Below are 12585 nucleotides of genomic sequence, written 5' to 3'. Positions count from 1 at the left end.
GTACCTTTTAGGAAATTGCAACGTCTGAAATATCGCACACACTCTTTTTGAAATGTTACATTGCTTTAATTTTGTTTTTAATTGGGATTTTGTAACAATGCCTAAAGTTCCAATACCCCTAAAGTTGAAGATAAATTTGTGAAAAAAAATAACCATATTAGGGGTGGCCTTATGTCCTTTTAATAACACTGAAAATATTATTTTTGTATCACATTTGCACGCTACATGATATAATGAATGATGTGTACACACTATATCGATTATTGTCGCATTCAAACTAATTGTTCTCATTCCTAAGTTGGAAAATCCAGAGTTTGTTTCTCAGTTTAGACCTATTAATCAGTAAAAAATCTTACTTGCATTACAACCAAGGAGCTTCTGCTCCCGAAAGATCGATTGCATATAAGATTTTAATAGCTCAATAAGTTTTCAGTCCTCAATTTATTTTCAACTAACACTTCTCCTCGAAAAAAAAAAAAACTAACACTTCTCCAAGAGTTCACAAATTCAAAATGGTAATACTATTGGTGTAACATCTCACATCGCTCATGGGAGTATTGTATGTCTTATATGTATTTTTTTCATATCTACCTAGCACGAGGCCTTTTGGGAGCTCACTGGCTTTGGGTTCCGTAGGAACTCAGAAGTTAAGCGAGTTTGTGTGAGAGCAATACCAAGATGGGTGACCTACTGAGAAGTTCTCGCGTGAGTTCCCAAAAACAAAATCGTGAGGGCGTGATTGGGGTCCAAAATGAACAATATCGTGTTACGGTGGAGTTGAGCCCGGGATGTGGTGGGAGCCCGGGCGGGGATGTGACAAAAAAACAAAGTCCCTCGCATACGTAGAGCATGTGTAGAGAGGCTAGTTTAGGTCAAGTCGGAGGAATCCTTTTCAAGTGAAAATTTAGGTGACAATTAAAAAAAAAAAGGCTTGAGATGGAAAGTGACGGAATTAGATCCTATCCGGATCTCCTCACTGTGGATATGGGGAATCGATTAATATCAACCGTTGATCAAATATCGTGCAGCCATAATTGAATGCTTTTTATATTTTCAAAATAAAACAGCCTCGTTTTGCGTAAAAAATATTTAAAAAGAAAAAAACTGCGGTCACATGATCTTTGATGAACGATTGTTATTAAATGATCCCCGGGATCCTTAGTGAGGGGATGTGGAGAGGATCTAATTCCGAAAGTGACCGAAGTGAATTCCCAGTTGGTTCAAGCCCATTGGGCCTGAGTTCTGTAATTCAAGCCCATTTATAATAAAAAATTAAACACGGGCGGAAAGCATCAGCTCAAGTAAGTCAAAAGCGTAAAATGCCGTTGTCGACGGTGGCTTCCACTGTTAGATCTTTCATTACACGATCGTCCTTCGTCGCCAGAGCCGCCTTCCTTCCTCCTTCCTCCTTCTCCACCTCCGCCAAGAAACCACCAATTCCGACCCTTTCTTCTTCCTTTACCTCCGTCTCCGGCTCCTTTCATTATACTTTGTTTATAAAACCCAAACAGATGGCTTCGCAGATGTCTTCGGAGAGCTTCAAGTTCGGGCCGTACAAGATCGACGGGAGGGGAGTGTTCTACTCCACCAATCTATCCTTCGCCATGGTTAACCTGCGCCCTCTTGTTCCTGGTACTTTTCTCTCACTCTTAACGCTGAATAATCAAGCATGAAAATTGAATGTAAAAGTTGCAAATTTGATGACCCAATTCTCCTTTTTCTTTGCAGGTCATATCCTTTCATTTGCTTTAAAAGTAAATTTTGTTTTGGGATCGGGCAATAAATGCGTTGTTGCTTTGTTCTATAAGAAAGAAAAAGAAGTCCGGAAATTTCCTGTTTTTTTCTTTAGTTGTGATAGCGTTAGTGGTTTTAATAATTAGTTGTTAGGGGGAAGAGAATCGGTAGAGATTGAATCAGTACCAGGTGCATAGGCATGGTTGCCTTTTGCAACTATGGTAAAGAGCCATCTGCAGGAAATTTCCTTGTTTTAGTGCCCTTTTTCTTGATTGGAGAATTAAGGCAGCATGTTAGTTTTGTTATGAGTTTTGTTACTGATTGATTGGATCATACTGGTGAGTAGTGAGTACGGATGTCAAAGGAAAGGGTGCTGGTTTTTCGTTCTGGATCCGAAAAGGAAGAGTCTTTTATCCGGCTTGATTTTTGGTCCGAAACGGTTTTCTGTGGCACCAAAATGTAAGCAGCAGATGGTAGATTCAGCTGGTTGGAATGCTTGAGTCTTAAGAGCATGCTACAAAGTGCATCCCTTTTTATTATTAGATATTGACTGGTTTCTTTTGGACCACGGGTCTGTATATAGTTTATCATTGACCAATATGTCCTAACTGCCTTTCTCGTCTGCATATGTTGAAATACAATGGCCAAGCATCATGTGTATTTAACCCCCGGCTATCCAGATTGATCCTCTTTTCCATGTTGTTATGTGTGCAAACTATACCCATTTTATTGTGGCACTATAGTATGCCCAATTCAATCATGCTTGACTTAACATCATGTACATGTACTTGTCTGCCCAAGGCGTGAAGTGAAGCGCTTTGGTGATCTCACTGCTGATGAGACCAGTGACCTTTGGATCACAGCGCAAAAGGTTGGTAGTCGGCTGGAGAGTTACCACAAAGCATCATCTCTCACACTTGCTATTCAAGTAAGAATTTCAGACCTTTAACTTCTTTTTTGTTAGTGAACAATATTTGTGTTTGGCCTGGTTTTCAGTCTGTTATTTTGCCCTTGAGATCTGTTACTGATATTACTTTTAACCTTTTAACCAAGTGTAATGCCATATATTCATAAGCCGTTCCTGTTTATCGCCACATAAAGCATACAACTTAGATCATTTTTACTTGTTACTGTTCTAATCTAAGAGTGTATGTATATTCTAGATATTTATTTCTTCATGTATATTCTTATTTTGGTCGTACTTTAAAACTTCCTCCAAGCTGTTAGGTTTCTTTTCACCTCCATATCACCTACCAATTATGCTCTGAACTTGTTATTTGAGGTTGAGCGGGTTACCTACTTTTTGTGTGGTATTCCATGGCAACAGTTTTGCGTTATGATGTTTGTTGGGAGACAGTCCATTCTCAAGTTCATATCTTAGGATCTGAAATTTTTGTTGCTGCACATAGTAATGGTTTTATGCCCCCCCACGCCAACTTTGTCCTCAATGTTTGTAGGATGGACCCCAAGCCGGACAGAGTGTACCCCATGTTCATATCCATATCCTCCCACGGAAAGTTGGTGACTTTGAGAAGAACGATGAGATTTATGATGCAGTAAGATTGGAACGTCTATTTCAGGTTTTATTAACACTTACTAATTCACATGTTTTAGCTCGAGTATTTACTTTTTCTGTGTTCAATGCTATAGCTAGAAGAAAAGGAGAAGGAATTAAAGCGAAAGCTAGATTTAGACCAGGAAAGGAAGGACAGAAGCCTCGAGGAAATGACACAAGAAGCCGAAGAGTACAAACAGTTGTTTTAGAAGGTAGAATCTGCATTGCAGATGTTCGATATGCACAGCACAATATGTAAATTTTTTCTCACGGGATGTTTCCAGTGTATTTGGATGCTTTACTATGATTGTAGCTGGTTTATTAGGGTCGGAGCTTGATAGTTGTGATAACGTCAGTCGGATCCCGATTTATACTCGTTTGTTTATGTTATAGGAAAACTAATCAAAATGGCTTGAAAATTTTGAGTTTTAATGATAAGTACAAAATAAAGGGTAAAGTGAATAGTATCAAGATTGATTTTTTAGTGTAAAAATGTGGTTTTTCGTTAAAGTAAACAGTATCGGGAGCTTTTCGTTAAAACTCCCATGTTATTTGACAACAGTTTCATCAATCATTCTGAACAGATTCAACCATAATTTTTCTAAATCTCGAAAGTAGTCACATTCACGACCGAAGCGTCGAACAAAAGATCATTATACAGCATGCTTAATTTATGGAGAAAAAAAATATCAATTTACGTTGTAACAGCAAAGGAATTTAACAATTAGAATGACATGTGGATAGATATGTTCGGTTCTGTTTCTCCAATGGCACGTGACTTATCGGTCCAAAAGACAAGTTTTGTGACAACGGTTTTAACAACCAAATATAAGGAACTCACAGACTCGTGCGTAGCCACATTGTCAAGAACAGATGCACCCCTCCATCAATTCGAGTTCAGATATCTCTTTTCGCACGTTACATTAGTTTAAAGTAGAATATTGCGTGCATGGGCCTCGGGCTGCAATGGTTAGTTTCTTTGGGCCTTTGGGGCGCCGAAGTTTTCTTCCTCAAAGAAATGGCGGGAAAAGTTGTGCATTTCTACCGATTGCCTTAATTAATTTCTGACGCTATATGTCATCTGCTCAATGTAAAAGTACGTCTAAAACCTCAACTCTAAAACAAAAAAGCAGCTCAGAACTCAAAAGTGCTGTTCTTTCCTCCAAAAAATCCTTGCCAACTGATCGTCTCCACAGAAATGCAGTCCATACTCAAGGTGAAGGATCTTCTCGTCTTCTGCTTCTTGTTTTCTTCAGTCTAAACTTTTTTGGGTGTAGAAATATTTTGGGGTTTCGTCGTTTCGGCCTGTACCAGAAGGAAGTGATTGAGAAAATCATAAGGGAAAGACTCGTTGATTGTGATGGCCACCGGAAGCGGCAAATCGTTGTGGGAAAAGCTTCTTCCTTTCCTTTCTCTGTTGTTTGAGTAGGGTTTTACAAGTGCTTGATTTACTGGGTTGCTTCTTTCCTCCAAAAAATCCTTGCCAACTGATCGTCTCCACAGAAAATGCAGTCCATTCTGAAGGTGAAGAACCTTATCTTCTTCTGCTTCTTGGTTTCTTTTCTTCTGTTTTCAGTCTAATATTTTTTTTTTTTGGGGTGTAGGAATATTTTGGGTTTTCTTCGTTTCGGCCGTACCAGAAGGAAATGGTTGAGAAAATCATAGAGGGAAACGACTCGTTGATTGTGATGGCCACCGGAAGCGGCAAGTCGTTGTGGTAAAAGCTTCTTCCTTTCCTTTCTCTGTTGTTTGAGTAGGGTTTTACAAGTGTTTGATTTACTGGGTTGTTTCTGTTGACAGCTATCAGGTGCCTCCGTTGGTTGTCCGAAAGACCGGTGTCGTTGTGAGCCCTCTTGTATCCCTAATGCAAGATCAGGTGAACCAAAGATTGTTTCTTTTTGTTGGGGTTTTCTTTTTTGTTGAATAATGGTTTATAATCATGTTATTTGGTTCTGTTTGTGTTGAAGATTAGTAATCAGTAATTGCATGTTGTCGGAAATGGTTTGAATTTTTTGATGTTTTATTTAAAGGTAATGTCTTTGAAGCAACGAGGAATCAGAGCCAAGTTTATGGGAAGTAGTCAAACTGATTCCACTGTCCAGAGCAGAGCTGAAAGTGGTCAGTTTGATATCTTGTACATGACCCCGGAAAAGGCATGTTCGGTTCCTGCTAGGTACATTACTACTTTTATTTGCCATTTATCAGTTTCAAGTTTTCCGTTCTATTGTGCACTCGTACTTGTGTGCTATATTACAATTACAAACATGAACTGGGAGTTTGGACTAGCAAACTTGGACTACTACTGTCATGGATGTGTATGATGATTTTGATAAGAACTTTATAGCCTGTCCTATATCAAGATTTTTTGGGTATATGGGAGTATTTTAGTGGATATTACGATGTCAATATTATATTCTAGTTTATTTATTTTTCTTGCAGAAATCGGTATCCTGACTCTTACGTTCTCTTGCAGTTTCTGGTCCAATTTGCTAAGTGTTGGACTCTGTTTGTTTGCTGTTGATGAAGCACATTGCATATCACAGTGGGGCTATGATTTCAGGTCACTGCTATTTCGTGGTTCTTCCTAAAATAAATCCTAATGGCTTGATTTTCATAATCTTAGTTTATGAATTGTTGGGACTTTGGCCTGTGAAATTTGTTTTGGCATCATTCTCTCCAACTTTTCTTGCTAGAACAGGATCGAGTTCCACATAGTTTCTCAAGTTTATGTTTCTTGTTACTGATCCTACTTACTTCAGTTTTAAAATAAAGTTGGCCAGGTTTTGTTTTTTTTTTTTGAGAAGAAAGAAGCGCCCACCGTGGAGCACTAGGGCTAGTCTTTGGGTGGTGGCACTAGGGTAGTTTCTTGTTTCAAAAGTGTATTTTCAGTTGTCTCACAGAGCTTCATGTGTTGATTTTGTTCCTTGTATGTATATTTCTCACTTTGCTTTTTGCCTATAATTATCTTAATGTTACTTGTAATCACCAATCATCATCATCTGAGCATTTCTCACTGTGGACTCTACAGGGTGGTATACAAGAAGTTAGACAAGTTACGTGCCATTCTTGTTGGTGTTCCATTTATTGCCTTAACTGCAACTGCTACGGAAAAGTATGTCTCTATCTCTCTATATCTCTATATCTCTCTGGGATTTTGATCTTCTTATCAGCTGTTGCTTTTCTATTAGGGTATTGCTTCCTTTTGCTTAACATCATCAGAATTCAACTAATAAAATTTACAACATTCTCTTTCTGTAGGGAGCTTGTACTATCTGCTTTCAGTCCTTATATTGCAACAGAAATCTCTTTGTTCGTTGGACTACTTGTTTCTCTAATTTTGCTCACCCTCGGAACTTCATAACTTAGAGAACAACTATAGCAACTAGGAAGTGAGCTATTGTCATCTATTAGTTTTGACATTTGCTAGAGCCTAGAAAACAGTGGCACAAAACTATTCATTACTTGACCCATGCTCTTACGATCTTTTGTAACTTAACATATATGACTATATTTCACTTTCGAATAGGTGGTTTTTTATTTTCATTTGTCTGTTCAATATTTATCTATACTAATATTCATATTCCAGGGTTCGAATGGACATTGTTAATTCCTTGAAGATGCAAAACCCATATGTTGCCATAGGCTCATTTGACCGGACAAATCTGTTCTATGGTGTCAAGTCATTCAAACATGGTCAGTCATTTGTTCAGGAGCTCGTCCAAGAAGTTTCAAAATTTGTGCACTCAGATGGTTCAACTATCATTTACTGCACGACAATTAAAGATGTTGAGCAGGTAAGCTCTTTAAATGCATTCTGTTATTCGAGACTTGGGAGCAGCCTCTCCATAAATGGGGGTAAGGCTAGCCGACATTCACCTCTCCCAGACCCTGCGTAAAGCGGGAGCCTTGTGCATTGGGTACGACATTTTATGGTATCTGTGTAACTTATCGTTCACATTATATCATGTGTATGATATCTTGTTTTATTCATGAATGTACTTTTTTGCAGAAGTTGGCTTACATTCTTTTAATGTTTTTCATTACCTTCACTAGGTATTTGGGTCACTTGAGGAGGCAGGTATTAAGGCAGGAATATATCATGGTCAAATGGACAATAGAGCTCGTGCGGAGTCCCATAGGTTCTCACCCTATTCCATGTGTATTTAAACTTAAAGTAGCACTTATAGTTGCTCCTTGTGCTATCAGTGTAATTGTTGAGTACAGCACCCGTCCATTTCTTAACCTTACATTGATCTGATTTGACATGATGCTTATTACTCTTTTTATCAGATTGTTTATAAGAGATGAACTAAATGTCATGGTTGCTACAATTGCTTTTGGAATGGGTATCGATAAGCCAAACATAAGGCAAGTGATACATTATGGTTGCCCAAAGAGTTTGGAGCGTTATTACCAGGAAAGTGGACGATGCGGTAGAGATGGTATTGCATCTGTCTGCTGGCTTTATTACACTAGAAGTGACTTTGCAAAAGCTAAGTTTTACATTAGAGAGCTACATTCTGTAAGTGCTTATTTTGTTTCTGTTGTAGGATGTGGCTAAATATTTATGGATGCTATTCTGTAACTTCTTATTTGTTTCTATTTTTCTGCCTCATGAGTTTTTGTGGGCTTCTAATCACCAGGAAAGTCAACGTAAAGCTGTTGTAGAGTCATTGATGGCAGCAAAACAGTATTGCTTATTGACAACTTGCAGAAGGAAGTTCTTGCTTGGTCACTTTGGGGAAAGGTTTCCAGCTGATAAATGCGGTATGGATCTGCTTTCTTCATTGGAATTCCTGAGTTCAGTCTCCCTAAATTTTAGTGTTGAAGTTTTAAACTGCATCCGTGTGCTATAGGTCAATCATCTGCCTAATTTACTCATTGCTAGCTTTTGATGCTAGGATTTAAATTCGGGCCCTTTTGGTTTCAATAAAATAGTAGAACGTGGTGGTGGTGAACTTGACAGAGATGATATAATTACATGTTAACATCCAAGGGACTGCTTAGATTCGATTGTATAGTTTCAAAGTTTTTATGATAGTTGAAGTTGTTTCGTAAAATGTTTTTAGATTATAATATTAGATTGAAATATAATTGTTTTACAGCTTTAGCATCACCTGCATCAATATTCCATGGCAGATAATCTTACAACTTAAACTGAACCAATAATTATGCCGTGGCTTAAATGTGCTTGTAGGTAATTGTGATAACTGCATTTCCACAAAGAGGGAGCAGGACATGTCTAGAGAAGCGTTTCTTCTAATGGCCTGTATTCAATCATGTAGGGGTAAATGGGATCTCAATATTCCTGTAGACATTCTTCGTGGGTCTCGAGTAAGTTGTAATGCATTTTTGAAACACAGTATACCAAGTTTATCATTGAAGTTGCATAAGTAATACTGCAAGAATCTAAAATGTGAATGTTTGGAATTCAATGATCCGGGGATCCAACGAGTTGAACTTTGTGGACAAAAGTTGTTTTTCCCTGGATTCATTTGGCATTGTTCAAGCCTTCAAGGGGGAAATCTTTATTTTTAGCCTTGTATTTTAGCTGAAGAGATGTCTTTGTTTGCGGTCTTCAAAGAAATATATGTCTTGCTAAAATTGTAGGAATAAAATTCAAATTAACTTAATGATATAAACACGTGAGTGATAGAAACCGAAAGTTGTAACTCAAAAAATATTTGATAGGAATGTTTTTTACAGTTAGCTTCTGTTACACTTTGAAAGTGCCTCGCCCTAAAGTTCTTTAGAATGTCATTTTTCAGTTGCTGTTGTTTTTTTCGACTTTTATGTCATTGTGTTACTCATGGTGATCTTTCCTTGTGGCATACAGGCTAAAAAATTTATCGATGCCCAATATGACAAGCTTCCACTGCATGGTCTTGGGAAGGACTATTCATCAAATTGGTGGAAAGCACTTGGTTACCAATTAATCTCTTCTGGTATATAAGGGATACTTTCTTTTAAGTTGTAGTAATTAATGCACAAGAAGATTTTTACTAATTTTTAATATTCTATCAGCTGATCTCCTTGCTCTGAGTATTATGTTTGGCATTTTAGTACCGGAGGCATATGAACGCTTAATTGGTCAGTTCATGAGTTAAAATGCTCTTTTTAATACAGGATATTTGATGGAGACAGTAAATGACACATACAGAACTGTGAGGTATACTATTTTCATTTATTCTATTTTTGCAGAAGGTAAAACCTTATAATAAATCTCTTCGAGGTCCATTTATTTTTTAATGATACTAAATGCCACCCGAAATGACCTTCTCTGTTGTTACTTATAGATACTTTTTCTTTTTCTTGAATTTCAATTTCAAAACTCGAAATGGAAATGATTGAATTTGAGTGTTTTTTTTTTTTTTTTTTTTTGTGCATCAGTCTTGGTCCAAAAGCGTACCAATTTCTTAGTTCTGCTGGACTGGATCATCAACCACCCCTATTCTTGCCAGTGACCAGTGAAATGGTCGATGATGAGGACAATAAGCATGCATCAGGCGAAGTTGGAGAAATTAAGAGTTTGGATACTCTGGAATGTGAAGGATTCTCAGAGGTTGGCAATTTAAGCATTATTGTGTTTGTTCACCTCAGTTACTCAATGTTTTATCCATATGTTATCAATATTTACAGTATAACCGAGTGATTGAGAAAAAGCTGGTTTTCAAGGTTTTATTTATTAGTTTTTCATTCCCTTCAGCATTCCTTAACAAGTTGCCTGCGAAACTTAAATGACTAAACCACTTAGACATTGTTTGAGTTGAGAAATCTACGTAAAGTTTGTTGCAGTTGATCTTGGGTTATTGATGAAAGTTGGTTCACTGTTTTTCTTTTGCGTCTTTATTTTTCATCTCTCCGTTATAGTATTACCTTTTTTATGCATTTTCATTCTCTCAGGCGGAGAAACAACTCTACCGCATGCTTTTAGAAGAGAGAAGGAAGCTCGCAAGAAGCCTTGGAACTGCTCCGTAGGATCTCTTTTTAATTATAGAGTCAAGACACCGATTCCAAATACTTTATCCAATAATATCTAAAAAGAAATGTTCTCTTAATTTTTTCCCCAGAAACGTTGATTTTCATCCAAATTTTACTCTTTTCAGATATGCTATTTGTGGTGATCAAACAATCAAAAAAATTGCTTTAGCAAGACCATCTACCAAAGCAAGGCTAGCAAACATTGATGGTGTCAACCAGGTATGTCTTGCAGAGAGCAATGGCAAAGCTAGCTTTCTGTATATATGTATATATATATATATATATATATATATATATATTTCTCCTGTGTGATAGTTAACTAGGATCTTAACTACAATTGGCAAACCAACTAGACCCTCGTAGTTTGCTAGTAGCTAAAAATGTTCTTCTCAAACTCTTTAGTTCTTAATGAAAATGATTTTATACATTGCATTAATGTGAAACAAGTTTTGACGCTGATACATCTTTTGAGTTTTTCCGACTGAATATAATCTGTATGTAGTAATCATGTCCTTCGGTTGGCAAAGGAGCTTGAATATGTACTGATCAATACGTGGTTCACGATTCTCAAGCACACTTTTTACTTACTGATGGCTTCCAGTGCAATCCAGAATATTTGCCGGACATAGGCACAAGTAACTGGTCAGAAATTCGTTGCAGGATAGAACATGACAGTGCCCACACGCTATAATTCACAACAATAGGAGAATGTTTTCCGTACAAGTTAAATTTCATAATGACATCTTTATTTATGTTGTAGCACCTTGTAGTGACACATGGAAACAATTTTCTTCGGATCATCCGGAATCTATCACGAGGACTAAATCTTCCACTGGATGGAGAGGCAACCGTACAAACTACTGCTATTACGAGAAAAGTCTATCCAGTACCCAACCAACCAAAAAAGTTAATGCCAGCAAGGTTTGAAGCTTGGAAATTGTGGCATGTAGAGGGTGTGTCGATTCAGAAAATTGCCGTATGTTTTCAAATATTCAGTATTTACTATGGATCATTATCTTTTTCTTATGCTTCAATTCTTACATTGCATCAATCTTTTTTAATCACAGAACTTCCCTAGTAGATCAGCTCCTATTAAAGAGCAGACTGTTCTTGGTTATCTGGTACAAGCAGCTCAAGAAGGATGTGAAATTGATTGGATCAGGCTCTGCAACGAGGTCAGACTAACGCATAAAGTTCTCTTGGATATTCAGTGTGCCATTTCAAAGGTTGGCTCTATGGAAAGGCTAAAGCCTATCAAAGACGAATTGCCAGAAGATGTGAGCTTCAAAACCTTTGCCTTGTTTTGGGAGTTCATATTTAATTATGCTATTAATGCGTCTGTCTAATTAAGTGTGTATATCCGCAATGTACGTGAATCTATACTTTATATGTGCCTAATACTCGTATAGACAAGCCATTTATGTGCAATTATCGTTTATCTGATTGAACATATTTTAAAATGCTAGATAAGTTATGCACACATCAATATTTGCCTAGCAATGCAAAAGCTTGGAGTGTCTCTGGAAGCTGGTCAACTTCCGAATAAGGAAACACAATCGTCACCATGTTCTGCTCGTGCAACCCCCATGGAAGAACCTCTTGAAGATAAAAATGAAGAAACCGCTTCTCTTCCCTTGACCAGGAGACAAAGAGGAAAGCAACCCAAAGAACATATAGAGGATTTACTCCCAACAAAACGCCAAAAACTTAGGTCGTCCAGATGACAAAGGTTCTGTTGCATTGAAGGCAACGGAGAGTTCCATGTACGATTGGCTTAAGAACCAAGACGGGGTAAGTAGTGTAGTGAAATGGAAAGCTTTATCATCCTCACCTTTCGACCCTGCAAGGTAAAACTAACAAATTAAAAAAACTCGGATGTTTGCAGGCCTCTCTCTCTCAGATTTTGGAGCACTTCAGCGGATCTGAAGAACAATCTGTGATTGATGTACTTAGCTCCCTTGAGATTGACTTTCTAATGTATAAAAAGAACAATATCTATATGGTTATCTAATTGTAAAAGGACGGGTTGTCAAGTTGCTGAACAGACTTCGTATGTTAAACTGTTCGTATGGCATTTGTGAAGCCCTAAAATTTTAGGACAGATTAACAACTAACCCGAACGATCAAGAGACAGTAAGGTAACGTTTGAATAGATTGGTTTCAGTTGCCTATGAAGAGCGATTCTGATTCTACTTTCGAACTGAAATGCCTTCCGCCCAGGGTTCTGATTTTTCGACATCATGTAACCACACCTCCAAAACTCATCCGATACAAGTGGTCCGACCTCTATTAGAGACATGGTACATAAAGCGGTG

At 37.6% G+C, this 12585-nt stretch overlaps 1 protein-coding gene and 1 pseudogene across 1 annotated transcript; both read left to right on the top strand.

Moving 5' to 3' along the window:
* Positions 1-1302: 1302 nt before the first annotated feature.
* Positions 1303-3621, top strand: LOC126589701 (bifunctional bis(5'-adenosyl)-triphosphatase/adenylylsulfatase FHIT-like). The gene is made up of 4 exons (XM_050255080.1): positions 1303-1635; positions 2517-2662; positions 3192-3290; positions 3385-3621. Exons 1-4 carry the CDS (start codon positions 1320-1322, stop codon positions 3496-3498), a joined length of 675 nt encoding a protein of 224 aa, XP_050111037.1. The 5' UTR covers positions 1303-1319; the 3' UTR covers positions 3499-3621.
* Positions 3622-4379: 758 nt separating this feature from the next.
* On the top strand, positions 4380-12445 carry LOC126588890 (uncharacterized; annotated as a pseudogene).
* The last annotated feature ends 140 nt before the right edge of the window (positions 12446-12585 follow it).

Source organism: Malus sylvestris, chromosome 11 (genome assembly GCF_916048215.2).
Source record: "Malus sylvestris chromosome 11, drMalSylv7.2, whole genome shotgun sequence".
Classification (NCBI taxonomy): Eukaryota; Viridiplantae; Streptophyta; class Magnoliopsida; order Rosales; family Rosaceae; genus Malus; species Malus sylvestris.
This window is presented reverse-complemented; position numbering and strand designations above follow the sequence as displayed.

Bases quoted from the DNA above. Each gene is read 5' to 3' on its own strand.
- LOC126589701 (XM_050255080.1), top strand. From the start codon at position 1,320: ATGCCGTTGTCGACGGTGGCTTCCACTGTTAGATCTTTCATTACACGA. The intron at 1,636-2,516 runs CTTTTCTCTCAC...AACATCATGTAC, and splicing joins GCGCCCTCTTGTTCCTGGTA to ATGTACTTGTCTGCCCAAGG. The intron at 2,663-3,191 runs GTAAGAATTTCA...CAATGTTTGTAG, and splicing joins CTCTCACACTTGCTATTCAA to GATGGACCCCAAGCCGGACA.